Genomic DNA, 22,483 nt, shown 5'->3' with positions numbered 1-22,483 from the left:
TTGGGAACATGGAATGTGTTCAATAAAAAGCTATTATGATCATCGTGGTACTCAGTAAACATTCTGAAACATTACTGTTCTGTTTTTCCCTCTGGTACAATCAGGCCCTTTCTGAGATGGCATCTGTGATTCAGCTATTCAAAATTTAATAAAGTTGGTGACTCTGTGACAATGTGGAGAAGTCATGTCAGAAAATGTGATTTGTACTGGGGCTGTCAATGCTGTAAAGGAAGTTTGGGAGAAAAGAATAAAGAAATACAATGAAGACCTGAAGCGAGAGAAGGAATTTCAACAAAAGTATGCTATAACATGTTTATTATCTTGAATTAGCAAAAATTCATAACATCCTCATTATTAAAAATAGTATTTATTAAATATCTATTATTGAATTTGATAGAGGTTTCTGTTTACTGAAAACCCAAAATATAACTAAAGGAAGCACCTGACAATTAAGTGTGGCCATGTGATGGGGGCCACAAAAAATACAAGTGTCTGTAAGTGAAAATAGTAGTTGTCCTAGGAGTCTGTTCAACTTTCATCAAAGTTTGATTAGTATCATTTAGTCTACTTTTCAGAGATTGTTTGTTCAACATTATATTCCCTAGGATCTAAAGCAACAACTGGCAGTAGAAGGTACAGTAGATTCTCACCTATTTAAATAGCTGTGAGTTCCAGCCAGGGCCCCTGTGGATCACCTGATTCCTCTATTTGGGCTATACTTAAATAGTTCGGCTCTCACTTCCTCTGCCTCACTGATACCAACCTACCTTCCTCATTGGATATCTCCAAATTATCCTACTACTCTTGCAAGGATGGCCCCTTTCCTCATAGATTCCATGTAGCCCCCTACAGTTATCATTTGTTAGGTCTCTTTCTAAACATTAAATGGTCTTGCAATATGTACAAATATCAAACCATTATGTTGTACATCTAGAACTAATATGTTATATGTCAGTTATATCTCATTTTAAAAAATGGTCTTGTGTCAGCAAATAACAGAAAACTCAACTAAAAATGGGTTAAACAATAAGGAAGTCCTGAGGTAAGGCAATTCCAAAGCTTCAACTGTTTTAAAGACTCAGCTTATTTTTATCAGTGTGTCAGTTTGGTCCTCAGGTTAGCTCCTCTCAGTGTCACAGGATGACTGGTATACTTCCAGGCATCACAGCCAGGCATCATTATGTTATCAGAAGAGCAGGAATTATTTATTTCTGTATCTTCTTTAAGAATGGGTAAACCTTTCTGAGGTCTCCATCAAACTTCTCCTTCACCTCTCATTGGCCAGAATTGGGTCATTAGTACACCCCTGATCTAGTTACCTTCCAGAGAAATGAGATTGTATGATTGGTTTAGACAAATTAAGATTTATACTTGGGTAACTTGGAGGAAGTGTAAACACTTAGAAATAACTGGCATTCTCCCAGCAAAGAAGAGGGCTGGCACAGCACTGCACTGAGTCACACATTTAGGCTTTTATCTTGTTGCTCAACTGTGCATAGTCTCCATTCCTTTAGGAATGGACTTTAGTCACCTCATGGCCCCAAATACATAGATACACCAACTGTGGCCAATGTACTTGATTCTAGCCTGCAGGAATTTGCACACATTACTATTTCTGCTAACATCTCACTAGCCAAAGCTTCATATGACCCATACCTAGCTGCAAAGGAGGATGGCTAAATGAAGTCTTGTGCCCAGTTAAATTTAGAGGATCTGTTACTGAGGAAGAAGAGGAGTAACAGATACTGGGGAATGATAAGCAGTCTCTGCCACACATAGGTGATGTTATTTTCTCCATTTTAAAGATGGAAACCTGAAGGATAGGTCTAGGTAACTTGTCAAAGATCACACGGCTAATAAATGTGGAACTGGTATTCACCTGTATTCATACCTAAGCAATGTGACTCACTAAGCTTATATTCACCTTAGGTCTTAAATTTCCCTAGACTGAAACGTGTAAAACTACTCTTATGATACATATTATGTTTATATTATACAATTATGACAAACTTGACTCAAGTACTCTTTTTAAAAGAAATTGTATTGAAGTATAGTTGGTTTACAATGTTGTCTTAATTTCTACAGTACAGCAAAGTGACTCAGTTATATGTGTATATATATATATATTTTTTTTCCATTATGGTTTATCACAGGCTATTAAATATAGTTCCCTGTGCTATACAATAGGACCTTGTTGTTTATCCATCTATATATACTAGTTTGCATCTGCTAATCCCAAACCCCACCCCACCCTTGGCAACCACAAGTCTGTTCTCTATTGACTCAAGTACTCTTATAAATCCTATCCACTTTTTAAAAAACCATGGTCACAAATCACAAGTTGGTTCTAAACTCTTGAATTTCACCTGTTATATGTGTCTAGTTAAGAATCATTTAATTTCAGCAGCTTCAAGTTTTCTCTGTACAAAACAGGCGAGGGATAAAAATGTAATCTAAAGCTTCTTCTCTCAGCTAAAAGAGGCTAAAGGTTTAGCTCAAAAAGCCTTAAGTTTAAACAGAAATTATTCTGTCTTTGGATGCCAAGCTGCCTTGAAGAAAGCAAGCACTTGGGTAAGAGTTGTTACAACAACATTGGAGAAAGTCTTTAGATATAATAAAAGGGTTTTAGAGGAGGTAGAAAACTTCTGTTCAAAACTTTGAAAGAACATCAAGCCTAAAATAAACAGTGTAGGAATTATAGAATACTAGAGCTAGAAGAGACCTTAGATATTATTTAATCCAAACCCCATGTTTTATTGGCAAGGTCCTTAGGGATGAGATGTCTTGCCCATGGTCACCAAATTAAGTGATACATTCTGGACTTAGATCATAGCAATACAGAGCCAGAAAGAATTAATGAATCATTTAAGAGATGGAAATAAACTTGTTTAATAATAGTTAGCCTCACTCATTAAGGACAGAGCTTTTTGTATCCACAATGTCCAGCATAGTATTTGGCATATAATGGGTGCTTGATGAATTCTTTAATTGAAACTAAACGTTAGGGAATAACACACTTCATTGCCCATCATTAAATCTTGCTCTGAAATACATATATTTCAGTGAGTAATAAGTAATTAATAATCATTATGTCTACTGTTTAAATAGTTCTATTTTTATAAAACGTGGTGTAATTGAATAGATGGCAGTATACATTTTGTCCCACTTAACCACACCTATTGGAAGCTTAGCTGTTCAGTCTAGAAGACCACACATAGCCATTGCCACAGTGCACTTGTTAGCAGATTAGTTAACTTTCAGACAAGCAGTGGATGAAAATACGCAGACTCCACAGAAATGTTTTGCAAACACAAACATATATAGACAGCAAATATTATACTTTTAGAGATATTTGGTTTTCTGTTCATTAAAATAAAATCCTCACTGAAGATCAGTTAATATGCAGAATTGCTAAGAATATATATTAACTCTTAGATGTCAAGAGAATTTTGGCAAATTAATATTCAAATTAATTAAACCTATCTTCTTTGATGATTGCTTATATTTCTTTATTATGTATCATTCTAATAGGCTAAAAGTGCAAAATTTCAATTCTAAACATTCTTTATTTTTCATACATGAAAAATTTCTAGTATAGAAATAGAAAACCTTCTGCAACCTTTTGTTAGTCTTTTTTATTTTTTATTTTTTGGTACGCGGGCCTCTCACTGTTGGGCCTCTCCCGTTGCGGAGCATAGGCTCCGGACGTGCAGGCTCAGCGGCCATGGCTCACGGGCCTAGCCGCTCCGCGTCATGTGGGTTCCTCCCAGACTGGGGCACGAACCCGTGTCCCCTGCATTGGCAGGCGGACTCTCAACCACTGCGCCACCAGGGAAGCCCTTGTTAGTCATTTTTATAAGCTTGACATTATTATTATGTAAGTTTGCTATGAACCAAAAATCAGTAGGATGTGCTCTAGAATTTTGTACATTTTTATATGTGAAAAACTAAATCTGGATATAATAGAATACAGTAATATACAATTTAACTCTGCAGTTGAACTATATCATTTGCAAGTCTTTAAAACATTTTTTATTAAATATCTATGAATTAGATATTTAATAAATGCAAGTCAAAACAACAGTGAGGTACCACTTCACACCCCTAGGATAGCTATGATCAAAAAGATGGACACTGGGCTTCCCTGGTGGCACAGTGGTTAAGAATCCGCCTGCCAATGCAGGGGACATGGGTTCGAGCCCTGGTCCGGGAAGATCCCACATGCCACAGAGCAACTAAGCCCGTGCGCCACAACTACTGAGCCTGCGTGCTACAACTACTGAAGCCCACGTGCCTAGAGCCTGTGCTCCACAACAAGAGAAGCCCCTGCAATGAGAAGCCCATGCACCGCAACGAAGAGTAGCCCCCGCTCACACCAACTAGAGAAAGCCCGCGCGCAGCAACGAAGACACAATGCAGCCAAAAATAAAATAAATAAATGAATAAATAAAATTTAACAAAAAAGAAATGTGACATAAAAAAAGATGGACACTACCAAATGTTGGCAAAGATGTGGAGCAATCAGAGCCCTCATACACTGCTGGTGGGAAGGTAAAAGGATGCAATCAATTTGGACAACGTTTGGCAGTTTTAAAAAAGTTAAACATTGAGTTACAAAATGACCCAGCAATTCTACTCCTATGAATATACAAACTCAAGAGAAAACATATGTCTACCTGAAAATCTGTACATGAATGTTCATAGTAGCATTATTCAGAATAGCTAAAAAATGGAATTGACCCGGATGTCCATCAACTGATGAATGGATCAACAAAATTTGGCAGAATATATTCTTCTATAAAAAGGAATGAAGTACTGATACACGTTACAGCATGCATAAACTTTGGATAAAACTATGCTACGTGAAAGAAGCCAGACACAAAAGACCATATATTATATAATCCCTTTTATATGAAATGTCCAGATTAGGCAAATATAGAAAAGATAGAGATAGAAAGTAGAGACAGAGATAGAAAGTAGATTATTGGTTGCTAGGGGCTGGGGGAGGGAGGAATGGGGAGTGACTGCTAAGGGCATGGGGTTTCTTTTTGAGTGCTGAAAATGTTTTGGATCAGATAGTGGTGATGGTTGCACAGCTCTGTGAATATGTGAAAAAATACTGAACTGTATACTTTAAAAGGATTTTTATGGTATGTGAATTATATCTCAATAAAGCTGTTACAAAAAAATCTATGGAGAGTTATGATACTTTTCAAAAACTTAAAAATAAGGCATTTATTGTATTAATCATATTTATAATTCTTGAAAAATAAATTCTTGTCTGATTTCCAGACACTATCAATCAAATGGTTGTTTTTGATGGGTCATTTTTTTCATACAAAAGTGAATGCTACCTATGTCATTACCTGTGAACTAAAATGATTTCCTGGTCTCCTAGGCTAGTGCGAATCTGGGAAGAACGAGTGAGCTTAACCAAGCTAAGAGAAAAGGTCACCAGGGTAGATGGAAGGCTCATTTTGAAGATAGAAAAAGAGGAATGGAAGGTAAGCTTTATAGAAGTAATATTTGATTTTTTATATTTCACATTTTGTGGGAGAGACTGATTCTTAAATTATGTGCTTAAGTCTGGAATAGTTAGGAATTCTAATTTTAATAATGTACCAAATGAATCTGGGCAACATGAACTGAAAATTAATGTAACTTCACAACTTTTTATTGCAAAACTTCAACCAATGTGCTTTAACTCTGCCTAAATTTAAGTCATTTGTAATACTTCTCCCACTAATCCTTCTAATAAGCAATTTCTCATTATCCGTAAAAAGGTGACCATCTGCTTAACAAAAATCGTGTAGCTTTTTCAAAGCAAATGCTCAACTGAAAGCAGTGGAAGGTGTTTTAAATAAAGCTTTGGCCTTAAAGTAAAAACAAAAGCAAATGCTCAGTTAAAACTTCACAAAATGGAAATGTATATTAATTTTTTTATTAGGTCCACAACCAGATTCACATTATCTCCTCTTTCTCTCTTTCCCTCTCTCTCTCCCTCTCTCTCTCTCTCTCTCTCTCTCTCTCACACACACACACACACACAAACATAGTTGCTTAATTACATTAGGCCTACTCTAAGTTTGACAAGGGCCACCTCTATCCCTTGAGTCAGTGTTTGTTTTCACACATATCAGTATATTTAGCTAGGGGGTTAGCTCCTGTATTTTGTCTTTTGGCTACTTTAGGCTGAAAGGGAAAAGGCATAGAGTTCAGAATAGTTGAAACTTTTAAAATTCTTAAATTAAAAGAAAATGTGCTTTAAAAAACTAAACTATTTCAAAACAGAATGGGAAGAGAAGTTTGAATTGATTAGAATGATCTTTTTGTTTCTCTGTAATTTCAATTAGCCACCATATTCTCATGTTGAGTAACATATGTACTCTAGTTAAGCCTAATAAAATGGAATCTTTAGAACACAGCTCTATGTGTGTGCAATATTGACTGAAATATGTTATTTCTATTTATGTTATTATGATTGGGGTTTGAAGGTTTAGCACCTGCCAAAAAAGGAAAGTTCTTAAAACTTAGAAGTAGCACAAAGTATTTGGAAATATAACCCATTAAAGAAAAAATATTCCTAAGTTCTTTTACAAATCAAATAGTATCTCTACAGTCATATTTCTGTATGTCATGATACTAAAATAATTTAAGTAATATAGTAACTCTTCCATTTTTTTTACTTGAGTTTAGACCCTCCCTTCTTCTCTACTAAAACTAAATCAGCTACAGGAATGGCAACTTCATAGAACTGGCTTGGTGAAAATTCCTGAATTTATCGGGAGATTCCAGAACCTTATTGTGTTAGATTTATCTCGAAACACAATTTCAGACATACCTCGAGGAATTGGTAAGGAAAATTGCTTTTATTCCTGTGTTTTTCACTGAGAAATTTTTTTTTGATACATGGAATAAAGATCTCATAGTCCTGAATCTTAAAATTTTAAACATCTAGTCTAAACTGAAGCTTCCAGGGGATTCAAGCTTCTGAATTTACTGAGGTGATTCAAGATGAGATTTCAATGCAAGAGAAGTCTCTTTGGAAATAATATTGTATAGATTCTGGAAACAATATCGTTGGTTTGGTTATTCCTCCTAGAAGGGAACAAATTGAAGACAAGAAAGAAAATTAGAAATAATTCCTTAAATGAGGAAAAAAAAATCCCCAAATGGAAAACTGGTCAGGATATAGTATAGATAAAACAGAATGAAAAGAATATTTTTGTCTATAGCACTGATAAATCACCAGCTCTTTATCTGAAGAAGGGGCAGGACACACAGTGGGAAAAGGGAAGAGCCTAAGTGTGAATTTGCCAATATGAAACAGGCAAGTAAGTTATGCTGTAATACTTAATAACTGGAAACATTATTTTATATCCCTCTGTTCTTTATTGTGTATTATTTTTCCGTAGGACTGCTCACTAGACTTCAGGAACTGATTCTTAGTTACAACAAAATCAAAACTGTCCCCAAGGAACTAAGTAACTGTGCCAGCTTGGAGAAACTTGAACTTGCTGTTAACAGAGATATATGTGATCTTCCACAAGAGGTCAGAATGATATAAATACCTATGATTTTATTTTCCTTCTACTGGTGGTTTACTTCTCCACTGTGTGATCATTAAAAATAACACTAATGGAAAAATGCTATAAATTTTATTTCAGAAAATATTTAGTGAAAACCATTTCCTATTATTATAAAGCATGTTTTTAATTAGAGAAAGATTTATTTAGCATAAAAAGCTATTTCTATTATTGTCACAGTACTGACATTATTAGTGATCTCCTTGAAGGCCAGAGTGAGAATCTTATTCATTTCAATTCCCAGAATTGAAGGCACAGCCTAGGTTGTAGATGTTACTTAATGCCTATTGAATGAATAAATGATTATCATAAAGCACAATGTGGTGACAGAAAAACTCTTTTGTTTATTAGTTAGTTTTTATAGGTGATCAGCTTTTGAGATAGAGGTAAAGTAAAAAGACATGAATTCTTCAGTTTAGGAAAAGTGTTTTCTAGCTTCCTAGGCTCTACCAAGTAAAGCAAGGCAGTGGGCTTGGAAAGCCCTCAAACTTTGATTTGGTATGATATCTTGTTCTTGGTAAGACCAAACTGATCATAGAGATATAGACATTCCTATTATTTTTCAAGCATATTTAAGGCTCTTAGAATCAGCAAAGGAAATTTCCATGGTGCTTTGCCTTGAAAACAATGATTTTGCAAGATAAAAGTTAAGAAAAATAATAAAACTCAAAATAAAAGACTATTCCCCTTTCCCACTTTATCTTGGTAAGAATGTCACTTTCCTCCCCAAACCAGTAAACATGCACCAATTATTGTTGCTCTTGCAAGTAAAACATAGTTTCTATAGCTATATCCATCTGATCTTATAATAGTTCAGTTTAGTGAAATGTATACACTTGATTATGATGAAAATCATGATCACAGGGACAATTTCTTTATACCTAAAAGAGGGCCGGGGGCTTCCCTGGTGGCGCAGTGGTTGAGAGTCCGCCTGCCGATGCAGGGGACACGGGTTCGTGCCCCGGTCCGGGAGGATCCCACATGCCGCGGAGCGGCTGGGCCCGTGAGCCATGGCCGCTGAGCCTGCGCGTCCGGAGCCTGTGCTCTGCAACGGGAGAGGCCACAACAGTGAGAGGCCTGCGTACTGCAAAAAAAAAAAAAGAGGGCCAATAAACATTTTATTTCTAGTTTTTAATTATTGTGATTTTGTTTCTAGCTTTGGTTCTGTCACTAAAAAGCTATGTGAATTTGGGCATGTCTCTTAACCTGTCTTTACCTTAATGTCTTTACTTAAAGAAATACGTTTTACAGAAACAGAGTGAACTGAGATCTTGAGCCTGGAATTATTTCCAAGTGTGGCCTTTAAGTAGCTGTGTGGCCTTGAACACACCACTTTACATAACTAGGTCTCAATTTTCACATATGCAAAATTAAGACTTAGATTATAATGGTTTTAATATCTTTCTTCAAGCTTTTAAAACCAAAGGGTTCTAGTCCCACTGAGAAATCTGCAACAGGAGACTTAGCTCTCAGTCATTAAATTGCACACACTGTAACACACAAACAAATTTATGCTAATGTAAAAACAATCTTTTTATACACTATTCTGAATCATTTGAAAATTTTAAAAGTCTGATGACAAGTTTTGAAAAGTTTTATTCATGACGAATTATAAAGCTAGAGAAGTATCACCTACTAAATGGAAAACTGCGTTTTTGTATTACCCATAAAACACTGTATTTCTGCATTTTCTAAGGTGTTAAAGTTGTGGAATGAATCTGAATGTGCCCTGAGATAGAAATAAAACATAGAACTTGCCTAGCTAAATGGAGAGTCTTTTGTAAAAGTTAACTAAATTCTTACATTTTGAAATTTTCACTACAGAGGAAAGAGAAATTTAGAAATTTTGCAGCTTTAGGTCCATGAAAACTTGAGTGTACATCATAGCTCCATCATTTCTAGTCACATGGCCTCTATAAACCATTTTGTCCATAAAAGGGAAAAAAGGTACTCACCTTGTAAAGTTGATGAATAAACTAGAGCTATATGCATCAACGTGAATACATATAAAGACTGATATTGAGAGAAAAAAGCAAGTTAAAGAAAGATAAGTACAGTATCATCTTTAAATAAAATTCAAAAACGTATAAAAATATAATTGTTTATGAAAAATACACAAAATAGTAATATATAGAGAGAACTATATAGAAAACATATATTTATGTATAGTAATAAAAACATTTTAAAAATGCATGGGAATAATAGATACCAAATTCAGGATAGAGTTATCTTCAAAGAGGAAGAAGGGAGAAGTACATTGAGGGCAGTCATATTGATATATTTGTTTTCTTAAGCTGAGCACACTGGTGTTGTTATATAGTCTTAATAAATGTTTTATTGATGTTTTCATTTAAAAAATAGAATTACCAAACAGTAAATTCTATGACTGAGATAACGTTATGTAAAGCATCAGGCACGGGCTTCCCTGGTGGTGCAGTGGTTGAGAGTCCGCCTGCTGATGCAGGGGACATGGGTTCGTGCCCCGGTCCGGGAAGATACCGCATGCCGCGGAGCGGCTGGGCCCGTGAGCCATGGCCGCTGAGGCTGCGCATCCGGAGCCTGTGCTCCGCAACGGGAGAGACCACAACGGTGAGAGGCCCGTGTACCACAAAAAAAAAAAAAAAAAAAAAAAAAAAAAGCATCAGGCACAAAGAAAGGGGGTTAACAAAAGTAACTATTATTCTGAAGTTTGGGTTTTCCCAAGAAAATCTCAACTACTAGATAAAAGGAAAACATAATATATATTTACTCCCAGAAAGAAAAAAAAAGCTTCTGCCAGGCAGGTGCTATAAACCCTGGAGCTTGGTTATTTTGGAAGATAAGTTTTCTTTGAATAGATGAACTTTCTATGAGAGAGTTTTTCATTTATCTGGAGGTTATTTAGCATTATTGTTATCTCAAATTTGTTGTGGACTGCTGTAACTAAAGTGCAAGCATCATGTAGACAATCCTTGATGTTATATATCTCCTTTACCATTGTGGGTGTTCTAGTAGTTTACGTTGTGGACATTTATTTTGAAAAACCTTGCCTTCCTCTTCAGCTCAGCAACTTGTTAAAGCTTACTCACCTTGATTTGAGTATGAACCACTTTACTACAATCCCTCCTGCTGTGTTGAACATGCCTGCCCTTGAGTGGCTTGATATGGGAAGCAACGGACTTGAACAACTTCCTGATACTGTAGAAAGGTAACATAAATAACTTTTTTGGCTACCAAGAGACGTGTTGAAGCTCTCTATGATAAATAAGAAAGAATAAACAAAACACAGGGGACCCCAAGCATAATCAATCACAATAGATCCATTCAGTTCCAAATAATGTATGCTACTTTTTAACAGAATATATTCATGTACTCCAAATTTAAAAAAAAGGGTTTTGAGGAATTCCCTGGTGGTCCAGTGGTTAGGACTTAGCGCTTCCACTGCAGAGGGTCAGGTTTGATCCCTGGTCACGGGACTAAGATCCCACAAGCCACGTGGTACAGCCAAAAAAAGAAAAGGGAGAGGGGCGAGTTTGGGAGAGAAAAACTGGCTATCTGACTTGAACAAATTGACAAGAATAGGCCACAGCAATAACAACATTGCTTAGTGCATGCCAGGCACTTCTGTGCACTTTAAAAACATTGAGGAAACTAATGTAGAGATGATAGTAATTTGCTCAAGATCACAGTTAGTAAGTGTGCCAGTTAGGATTTGAACCCAGGCACCCTGGCCCCAGAGTCCATGCTGTTAACCATTATGCATACTTGCCTTGCCTTAAATGGGCATATTAATAATTTCTGAGTTTCCTCTTAAGACTCTAATTCAGATTAGATAGCATTTTAGCAGTTCTTCTGCAAGAAATCCTATGAGAATAGTGAAGAATTCTAGAATACATTGATTTAATTTCTACCACTACATGATGAGAGCTATACGGTAGATAGAGATTAACTCCCTTGTTATAGTTTCCCTAAAATCAGGTAATGTGAAGTCAGTTAACTCAATATGTATACTGGTTAAAGGAGATGTTATACAAGATGACATTTAAAAATTTTTTGGGTTAATAAGAACCAGGGTTTTCATATTACATGTGATTAATCACAGAAACCTCTTAATTCTTCAGAATGCAAAGTCTACACACATTATGGCTCCAACGGAATAAAATAACATGCTTGCCAGAAACAATCAGCAATATGAAAAATCTGGGTACTCTTGTTCTCAGCAACAATAAACTGAAAGATATTCCAGTGTGCATGGAAGAGATGACCAATCTAAGGTAAAAGTTGTAGACACAGAACTGACATGTTCCTTTCTGGCTGCAGAACAAAGTAACATAAAGAAATTGTTATTAACAGATTTGAGTTCTCATTCACATAAATGAATACATTTAAAAATCTTTTCCAACTTTGAAATTCTATAATTTATAACTAGGATTAATATAATACTGGTCTAAATTATTCAAGAAAGAATCCTTGAAACTAAAGCCGTACTGGGATTTATCAGCTTTAAGGAATGCCCTGTGTTGGTGACATTTTCCTGAAAATCATCTTTATAACTGCTAACAAACTTTATTCACAATAGTTTTATCCACGATAAACCAAAACCACAAGAATAGTGATTATTTGCCTCCTAAATAACTACAAATGGACAAGGCAATTATGTTAGAGGTAAATATAACTTTTTACTAAGTTAATTACTAACAGAACTCCCTCAAATAACTTCCAAAACTTAATTTCCTGACAGTGAGCATAAGACGTGAGAATTCACACCAAATCCCACAACTTTCATAACAAAATCATTCATTTACTTATTCAGCAACTACTGAGCCTTGTACTAGATGGTGACGATACAATGATAAATAAGACATGCTTTATAAAATATGCAGAAATTTTAAGTTCATAGCATTAATTGTATATTTGAGATGCATTAGGGTTGCTCTTGGAAGTTCAAGTGTACCACATTAAACATATGCTATGGACTAATAGTTGCTTTTACAAGCTTGGAAAATAAGTTGTCTAAAGCTAATATATTTTTCTTCTAGGAAAGAAATTTAAAGATTCTTGGGATATATCACATCTCACCAAGATGTTCAGTTACTGAAACCAGTTTAAAAAAAAAAAGAGTAATTTAGTATATTACCACTTGATCTTTCTCCAGGAAAATAAATGTACCCTTCTATGGCACCTATAAAAATACTGTTTTTTGGTGAACTGCTAGGTTTGTCAACTTCCGAGACAACCCACTGAAATTGGAAGTAACACTTCCTCCCGGTGAAAACATAGATGAGGAAGAGGAACGGGAATTATTCGGCCTTCAGTTTATGCACACATACATACAGGAGTCACGGAAAGCAGGTATGAGATTTGTATATAACACAGGTTAAGAATTCTTTTTAGTAGAGGAATGCATATATATATATATATATATATATATATATATATAAATTCCTTTATATGGGCTTCCCTGGTGGCGCAGTGGTTGAGAATCTGCCTGCTAATGCAGGGGACATGGGTTCGAGCCCTGGGCTGGGAGGATCCCACATGCTGCGGAGCAACTAGGCCCGTGAGCCACAACTACTGAGCCTGCGCATCTGGAGCCTGTGCTCCGCAACAACAGAGGCTGCGATAGTGAGAGGCCCGCGCACTGCGATGAAGAGTGGCCCCCACTTGCCACAACTAGAGAAAGCCCTCGCACAGAAACGAAGACCCAACACAGCAAAAATAAATAAATAAATAAATAAATAAACTCCTACCCCCAACATCTTCTTTAAAAAAAAATAAAAATAAAAAAAAAATAAAATAAAATAAATTCCTTTATAGACTTTTCATTCCATCTTACCTTTTGTCAAATTCTGATCTCTTCGTTAATATTGTTGAAGAAAAAAAAGTGAAATTCTAATCTGTTCACGATTTTGATAAAGGCTTGGAGAGAAAGGTTGTAAAGATACTGAAAGTCTTTCAAATAGAGTCAGGAAATAAACTTCTTTGGTCAAGCACTTGAAGCATGACCAAGTGAATGAAGATGTAATTCTTAAAGCTTCACTACCTCATTTTATCAATTTGTCATGTCAGTTTACCCATGAACACTACCTTCCCTGGCATTTCCTTTTTCTACAATAATCCACAAATAGCAAAAAGAAATATTTTGACTAGGAATGAAAAATATTTTGCTACTGTGCCTAGGAATGAAAAATATCAAGAGAACATAGATTTTAGCCAACAGTTAAAATGTGAGTTTTTGATATATAGATTTCAATCACTTTTATCTCTGATAATTTAGAATTAAAACCTCTTTTTTGTTGCTTTTTAACTAAGGAAGGAATGACTTTAACTTAACCCAAGATTAGGGGAAGAGGACAAAGAGCATAACTCTCTGTTAATAAAAAAAATAATAGGACTTCCCTGGTGGCGCAGTGGTTAAGAATCCACCTGCCAATGCAGGGGACATGGGTTCGATCCCTGGTCCAGGAATATCCCACATGCTGCGAAGCCATCGCAATGAGAAGCATGTGCACCGCAAGGAAGAGTAGCCCCCGCTCACTGCAACTAGAGAAAGCCTGTGTGTAGCAACGAAGATCCAACACAGCCAAAATAAATAAATAAAATATAAAATTTTTAAAAAGCTTTATAAAAAAATAGTATAGTAATGGAAAACATGGTTTTATAATTCACTAAAATGTGAAGAATTTTTTAGTTAAAAGGTAGAATTTAGTTACCTCTTCAAATAGTTACTTTGAAGAGCAGGTATAATCTGAGCAAACAGATATGAGAGTATTTTCAGCTGGAGAAAATATTTTTACCAACATCCAATGGAGGTCATTAGATCTGTTGTAGCAAGGTCACAGAAACAGTAACATGGAGGTTAGACTGGAGGAAGATATGTAAAAAAGCTGTAATAGGTTGGGGCCTAGGTTTGAAAAGTAGAGTATAAATATATAAAAGTCAAGTAGGAGACAGAATTGATGACTGAAGATGAGAAGAGGGAGGAGTCCAGGATGAATCTGTTTTTGGTTAGAGCAACTGGATGAATGGTGATGCTGAGATGGGGAAATGAAATATAGAAGCTGGTTTGGTGGTAGAAGTGGAACATGAGCTTCAGTTTTAACAGTAAATTTGATATATCTGTGGGACATGCAGAAGAGGTAGTTGTGTAGATCAATCTAAAGTTCAAGGAGTTGGCTGAACCTGCAAATTCTGCAGGTCGAGAAACAGCTATATGCATATCCCATGTATTCACTGTCTCATGTAATCGTAAAGGAAAAGCAAGGTTGGGGAAAACAGTATCTTGGTACAGCTGGCATGTTGAAGAACAACCTTATCTTCCCATAGAGGACTTGGTATCATTGTCAGAAACATTCATTGGGCCACAGGACTCTATCAGTATAATTGTGTGTGTGTGTGTGTGTGTGTGTGTGTGTGTGTGTTTTATGAAATATAACAGAGATAATGCCTGTTATAGGATAGCTTTTATTTCTGGGCATAAATTGTTGAATGAAGCAAAACAGATTGTATAACACAAATTAGCATTGCCTAACTGAGTAAAATCAGGTTAATTATTGAATGACGTATTATTATCTTCATTTATGTTCTCTTGATTTGGGAGCATAAGTAGTTAATTTAAACAAACTACCTTATTTTAATAATATTTGACATAGAACTTATAACAAGAGAAAAAAGGTTACAACTTAAACAGAGATAATAAAACCAAGTCTGCCTATTTCATTAAAAATATTGTTATGAGTTAGTACTATTAAAAACGGTTAATATTTATTGAGTACTTACTCTGTACTTAGAACTGTTCTAAGCATTTTAATGTGTTATTTCATTTAATGCTCATAACAACCTTGTGAGGTATTATTATCTTCATCGCCCATTTTAAGCGGGGAATTGAGGCACAAAGAGATCAAGTAGTAGGGTTGGGATTTGAACCTAGGTAGTCTCATAAGACATGTAAGGTTAAACTGAAGTAGAAAGGTCAGAAACTAAAAATGAGCTAGACTTCCAATTTATAATTAAGGTAATCATAGACCTACAAATAATAGTTACCTAAGAATATCATTATAATATCTACAATCAGTAATTCTGTATCTTTGTCTTGGCAAATGTACAATGATTAAGATAATTTTTACAAATAAGGCAGAAATAAACCAAGGATAAGATGAGGAAAAGACTAACAGTCTTACCATATGTTTGGTTTAATGTTTTCTTGTGCATAGAAACTGCTTATGAGCTAAATGAGGCCCAAAAGTGAGGTTTTTGGTATCACTATCTAATTTCTACTTTATTCCAAATTATTTTCCCAAACAGGAGAGAATATACTTATATTTGTTCTTGTATATGTAAAAATGACCTTTTAAAAGATATTACATCTAATTAACTTCAGAAGTTATTTGCAAATTTCAATTTAATTTGTGAATTAGGCTTACAAGTATCTTTTTGGAAGTTCTCACTAGATAATTAACTAATTATAAAAATGAAGTGAAATAGTTTTTTTCCTTGAAAATATCTTTTTAGGGGCTTCCCTGGTGGCGCAGTGGTTGAGAGTCCGCCTGCCGATGCAGGGGACATGGGTTTGTGCCCCGGTCCGGGAAGATCCCACATGCCGCGGAGCAGCTGGGCCTGTGAGCCATGGTGGCTGAGCCTGTGTGTCCAGAGGCTGTGCTCCGCAGCGGGAGAGGCCACAACAGTGAGAGGCCCGCGTACCGCAAAAAAAAAAAAAAAAAATCTTTTTAGTTTTGGTGTCTGTCATGGACAAATTCTGATAATATTTAAACACAGGTATGGCTCTTGAAATCTGAAGGTGAATTCATTAATTGATGGTGAACATCTCTGGATTTGTTTGCAGTAGAAACAAATAATCACAATTAATTATTCTTTCCAGATCTGCCTGGACAAAAAAATCCATACATAAACCAACTTCTCAGATTGGTCCTTGTTATAAACTGACAATTGATTATTACATCTTGAACTTGAAAAATAAAAAGTATTAAATAAAACCAAAGGAAAGTAAGTTTCCAAAATTAATGCAAATAGAAAGTTAATGTGCTAGTTACATGTTGACATGTTATGTGTGTTTCAGGTAACCAAGTCAACTACTCTACTACTTTACCAAACTCTATAAATGCTGATGGATAATATAATTCAAGATGCCCTGCTGAAGAGGATTACTTTGGGAATTTGGTGAATTCTCTAATGTTTGGACTTCTAAAGTAAAAAACAAAGCCATTACCAAAGTTCAACGAGGCCACATTTTTTAAAGTTCATATTATCTGCTATTTAAATTATATTTTCATGAATATAAAAATACAATTAAAAAAATTTTTTTGGTGGAAGACAGATGTTCAAAATTTCTTTTCCATTAAGCAGTTGTTTCTGGTGATGAAGAATGATTTGGTAAAGCAGTTAACAATACATTTTCCAAAGACACCAGAGGTTCTGTATAATACTGTAAATCGGGATTGAATCCTTTCTGCTGTAAATAGTTGATTCGGCCTTGGTCAATCAGCAATTTACAAAGATGCCCTATTTTCTTCTTTTCTTCAACAGTAAGAAACCTAAATTGAATAAACACACACAACACATTGTTAAAATTCTGTAAAACCTTATAACAAATTATTTTAGTCTTATTCATTGATAAGCTGCTAAATAACCCACAACATACTATGTGCTATGTCCCATGCTTCCAAGATACGTTTTATTAATGCCACAATTAAAGTGTGTATATTTTAACTTATTCTAAAATTAGTAAAATATATATATATATATATTTTCTAGTAAAATATATTTTCATGAATGAATTTTTGGTAATATTCATCTAAAAATAAAGTATAGTAATAATAAAGTATTTCTGCCTTAGTGTTGTGCATTTTCAAAGTAGTCACTTACCCAGGCAAACTCTCAGTGCTGTCATCTGTGATTCTGTATCCTCCATCATCATGCTCTTCACTGCCATCATTCTGTTTATCTTTTCTTTTTGTGGAGATATTTGAAGCTTCCAAAGATGTTTTTTGCATCCCACAAGTCGCCCAACTACTCATTCGCTGGAAATAGTGGAATTCCACTGCTCCAAGGCCTAGAGCCCTGAAATATTCTTTGCCCACATAATGTCTCCAATCACACCTGTGGTGACAACAGAGTGCAATAACAATGCCAGCCACAGGGGTCCACTTCTCTGGGATATTTTTTTCATTTCCTTCCTTGGCCAAAGTGTTAATTTCTTTTTCTGTTTTATCATTCTTTACGCGTTTGGCTAAAGGTTCTTCATTCCTTTCCTCACAACTGGCAGCATAGGTTTCAACCAAACATCGTAATGCAAGATCTGCAAACACAATTATGTGGCCCCCCAAACCACATCATCTTTAAAAATAAGTATTTTTTACATTTATTAGGCAGTATGGTTTTTAAAAGCCCAACAAAAACTTACTTAGCTCTATACTTGTACTAATTCTTTCATGAATTATCAACTTTGTTCATATTTGCCCTTTCCTCATTATTGTACCATTTTCTCTAATGATTTATTCTGCATAAAGTCAACTTCCCCCAAAAAACTGTGTGAAGCTTAAGATCTAAAATTTGTAAAACGTTTTGTCCAACTACTCAAATTTGCTCTCATTTCTCCTACCCTTGTTAAGGAAATTACTTGTATAGAAAAAATTTATGTCTCTACATTTAACATTCCAGGGAAGTTTTGAGCTTAAAGAACCCAAAGAAAGAAAGAGGAAAGGCATGGGCTAAGCATCTGCTAAGTTGATGTTAGGTGTCAGTCTTGAAATGTAAGATGTTCACAGCAAATAGTGAAGAGTTGAGAAGAGTGGGGTCAGAAGGTGGAAAGTAGGCCTTGCTGAGTAGCCTTACTATAGTTATACATTCATTCAGCAAATAGTTACTGAATGCCTTTCATGTGCAAGGCTTTGTGGATGTATGATGATTAATAAACACAAACTTAGAGATAAGTGAACTCTATATTAAAATGAAAAATTTATAGTCCACTTAAAAACTAAACAAATGGATTTTTGATGATTATGATAATTTCCCACTGACGACTGCTATATTATTGACAATACTGGAAAGACTCCAAATATATGCTGTAAAATCCACATTTTCTGTCTGATTAGAATGTCACACTGTGTTTAATCAATCAAGAACATGTATTTTTAAACTTTAATATCCCAAGATGTCACAAGTGAATAGTAAATGATCTGATATTTTACTAGTATATATAATACAATATATGAATTTAAGTCAACAAACTATCAGGAACCTGTTATTTGGAGAAGGCGATAGCTGATCTATTATTTTATAAAGTATTATTTTCTGACAAAAGATATTCAGTCACTGTTTTACTTATATTGGAGTTAAGTAAATGATTTTCAGAAATGGGGATAATCAGAAAAATTATTAAAAGAATGAAGTTATTTTAGAATCAGAAGGAGCTTTAGCAATCCATCTCAACCCCTCCTTTACAGAGAACTTGAGGGACAAAGCCACGTACCTAGAAAGGGACATGGAAACACAGCACATTTGTGGCTAAGATTATTTATTCATTCAAATAATAAATAAATGAATTCTGAACAAATTCATTCAGAATTAGATATATAAACAGAAGATTAATATACAATGAGCTCCAGATATGCAGAGGCAACTATGATAAACACTAAGGAGGAGTATCTTATTTAGGGAGGTTCCCTGAAAGTGGTGACGAGCTGAAGAAGGAGTAGAAATTGATCAGTTTAGAAACGGACATATTATAGTACATGGGAAGGGTTAGAATGTATAGACCAATAGATATAGAGGCAGAAAGTGGCAAAGAGAGGAAGGCAGAGGCCAGATTAAGACGAGGATGTCATGTTAAAGAGCTTAGACTTTAAGGTGTAGGTGACTGGGAGTTACTGAATAGTTTTAAGAAGGGGAAAGACACATTAGGTGTGTGGAAGATGGGTCTGAATATTAGTATTTAAAGGACAAGTAGTGGGAAGACACCATGAGATATACAGAAAGAATGGCACAGATGTAGGGGAAGAACCAGGAAAGAATGTCACAAAAGAAAAGAAAACAGAATTTCCAGAAGGGTAAGCAACAATAGCAGAGATTTTTCATTAAGATGATGATAGAGTAATGAAGGGAGAATTCAGATAGAGTGAATCAAGGAGGGAAGAAGTGTGTGGAACAATAAGAAATGGCCAGTGTAGATAAGGTTTCTGAGAAACTTGGGTTAGATGGGTAGGAGTAAAGGAGCATTTTTTGTTTCCTCCCCAGGATAGAACTGGCTTACTTCAGAAGGCTTTTATGAGAGTTAAATGAGACAAGGTACGTGAAAATCATCTAAAAACTATGAAGGACAACACAAATATATAATACTTAAAGTCATCTCCAGCCAACTTGAATAACTCTTATGGAGGCTCCAAGTTCCCCATATGGGTAGACATGAAATTAGCGGAATCCAGAAGAAGATGTAACAATAGTTAACATTTATTGAGCACTGATATGTGCCAGACACTTTATATGTAAACTGGCAAATTATATGTTGTTATCCTCGTTTTACAGACGAGATAACCAGAGCTCAGAAAGGTTAAGTAATCTGCCAAGGTTATATAGCAAAGTTGAACCCTGTATTATCTGATTTCAAAGCCCATGTTCTTTCTACTTTATCATGCTACAAACGATAGATCCAAGTGCTAAGACACATCTTAATGTTTCCTTTTTTGTTTTCCCTAGAATCCTGATACATAATCATCTTCTAGTGGGAGAAGTTTCAGAGTCCTTCCCAAGCAACTCCTCTAAAAAAATGAGTAGCTTCTGGGATAGAATCATACAGTTTCCATAAATGATTTATTTCCTTTTTGGTTGAAGTATAACCCAACGAACTTTAAGGTTCCATATGACACAGTATTTACACATAAAACTAATTCATCCTGCAAAATGGCTAAAATGAGCAGATAAGTAGGAAAGCTCTAAATCTGATATAATACAGGGCCAGTGCTACTATGAAGATTAATGAGTTACAAACAAGGGACAAAAACTACTGAAAAGAGACTCTTTAAATATTTGAGACCATGTTAAACTTAATGTGTTCATCTCAACATTATTAGTATGTTTACATACCTGTTGCCACACCACACAGATGTTTTCCAATTCCTACCACAGGTAGTTTTTCTTTGCTTAGCAAAGGAATCTTGTCTGAAATAAAAAGAAATGAGAACTAAGTTAGCTCTCTTGTGAATTAAGGCATTAAGTGGCCTCCCAAAGAGAGAACTAATTGGAATCTTTGAATTTTAGGGCTGATAGAGACATAGACAAAAAATTCTCACTTTATAGCTTAGGAATAAGAGGCTCAAAGATGTAGTGACTTGATAAGTAACACAGATGGCTATGGACATAGCCAGAATCAGAGTTAAAAATTTTTCTGTCTTCCTTTTCTTCCCACCTTGCCCCCAGCTGGTTCTTTACTCCCGAGTTAATTTCTTGACTTTTAGGCCAATGCTATTTCTTCTATACTGACTCAGGACTTTACCCTGTAGAAGCCTTATTTTGCTAAATATTATTACCCATTGATAAAAGGACTCAAAAGTTTCCTTACTAGATTTATTTTGCATAACTACTATATATGATAAATACATATAATACAACCGACATTTTATATTATAGAATACTATACTCAATATTATAATCAAACTAAAGATATAACTTTCATTATATCTTGATAATCAAGGATAAGATATTTTAGCTTTCACACTGTTCTGAATATGAATAAAAGAAAATATTCATAATAGTATAAAAGTAAAATAAAAAAAGACATCTACAAGGTAATGCAGTAAATTGTAGTATATCGCAGTTATGGCTTCCAGTTTTTCCTCCCTATTCATTTTCCTTTTTCTAAGATTCTGAAATGAAAAGTATGTTTCCCCCTACAAATCCAGCTACAGCGCCCAGCACAGTGAATTGTCCAATGGACGTCCTTAGTAAATATTTCAAATTCTTTGTTGCTTGCTTTCAGATGGTATCACATACTAGGAGAAGAAATTGGTACTAACTGGAATAGTCTGCCTGTGTAAGGTTGTTCAAGAAACTTATCCTCAATCAGGGTGAAGAGAAAGGTTATCTAAGAAAGCCCTTATGGAATTGGGGGCATCAGGAACCTTGGAAGTAGAGCTGAGTTAGTTACTGATAACAGAGTGTGCCTGCAGAAAGTCTATTTAAGAAGTAATCAGATCCTCACCTCATAGCCACCTGGTGACCACCTCTACCAATTGGTGGAAAACTGTAGATTGGTTCTCTCAAGCAAGTAAAACAGGAGGTCACTGGGTTGAAGGATAATAGCAAGTTGAAAGTTAAAGTGTGGTAAAATAGCAGGATTAAGTGAGTATGCATATAGATTAAGCTCTTAACTTGTCACTGGGTCCCAGAATGTTGGTAATCAGACCTTTACCCTCTAGGCAGGTGATCAGAAGAGTCTTCTCTGGGGAACCTGACCAGCCCAAGAGGAAAGATCACGTTCTAGACAGGTCATTCCAAACTGGAGCTCAGAGTCAACAACTCCACCTGAAGACTCAGAGCTCTTAGTCCCTCAGTCCTCACTATGAACACACCATCAAAAAGCACAGATGTTTGAGCAGAGCCTCTAAGTTGAAAGAGACAGACCAAAACAAATGGAAAAGAGCAACTTAGTGAAAACAGAATATGAAGGGAGGATACTTCTAAAAAAAATCATTAATATCCTCACAAAGATAGTACAATTATGAAAAAAGAACAGGTTACAAAGATAAACTCAGAGAAAAACAATCTTAGAAATTAAAACTGACAGAAGAAATTAAGTTGAAGAAATCTGAGAAAGTATACAAAAAAGGCAAAAGATATACAAGAGAGAAGTAAAGTCAAGAAAAGTAGAGAACCATTCCAGGAGGTCTAATAACTAAATCATAAAA

At 35.3% G+C, this 22,483-nt stretch overlaps 2 protein-coding genes across 6 annotated transcripts in view; one reads left to right on the top strand and one right to left on the bottom strand.

Annotated features, from left to right (window-relative positions):
* The first annotated feature begins 155 nt into the window (after positions 1-155).
* Positions 156-16,829, top strand: LRRC39 (leucine rich repeat containing 39). Its single transcript, XM_060090196.1, has 8 exons — positions 156-297; positions 5,399-5,504; positions 6,697-6,853; positions 7,416-7,552; positions 10,628-10,773; positions 11,687-11,839; positions 12,781-12,917; positions 16,642-16,829. Exons 1-8 carry the CDS (start codon positions 185-187, stop codon positions 16,695-16,697), a joined length of 1,005 nt encoding a protein of 334 aa, XP_059946179.1. The 5' UTR covers positions 156-184; the 3' UTR covers positions 16,698-16,829.
* TRMT13 (tRNA methyltransferase 13 homolog) overlaps positions 16,808-22,483 on the bottom strand; it is a 24,137-nt gene continuing 18,461 nt past the window's right edge. For 3 of the 5 annotated variants that reach the window (XM_060090191.1, XM_060090192.1, XM_060090193.1), the window contains exons 9-11: positions 20,664-20,738; positions 17,448-17,880; positions 16,808-17,116 (exon numbers count right to left, since the gene is read on the bottom strand). In XM_060090191.1, the coding sequence (XP_059946174.1) occupies positions 16,921-17,116; positions 17,448-17,880; positions 20,664-20,738 (704 nt within the window). In that variant the 3' untranslated portion in view covers positions 16,808-16,920. Of the gene's footprint in view, positions 17,117-17,447; positions 17,919-20,663; positions 20,739-22,483 lie in introns of those variants that run through there. The other 2 variants (XM_060090194.1, XM_060090195.1) reach the window with 2 other exon arrangements.

The sequence above is a fragment of the Mesoplodon densirostris genome, chromosome 2, assembly GCF_025265405.1.
Source record: "Mesoplodon densirostris isolate mMesDen1 chromosome 2, mMesDen1 primary haplotype, whole genome shotgun sequence".
Classification (NCBI taxonomy): domain Eukaryota; kingdom Metazoa; phylum Chordata; class Mammalia; order Artiodactyla; family Ziphiidae; genus Mesoplodon; species Mesoplodon densirostris.
The sequence above is the reverse complement of the archived record's forward strand: the minus strand, read 5'-3'. Positions and strand labels throughout refer to the sequence as shown.

Bases quoted from the DNA above. Each gene is read 5' to 3' on its own strand.
- LRRC39 (XM_060090196.1), top strand. From the start codon at position 185: ATGTCAGAAAATGTGATTTGTACTGGGGCTGTCAATGCTGTAAAGGAA. The intron at 11,840-12,780 runs GTAAAAGTTGTA...GTGAACTGCTAG, and splicing joins GAAGAGATGACCAATCTAAG to GTTTGTCAACTTCCGAGACA. The intron at 12,918-16,641 runs GTATGAGATTTG...TGTGTGTTTCAG, and splicing joins ACAGGAGTCACGGAAAGCAG to GTAACCAAGTCAACTACTCT.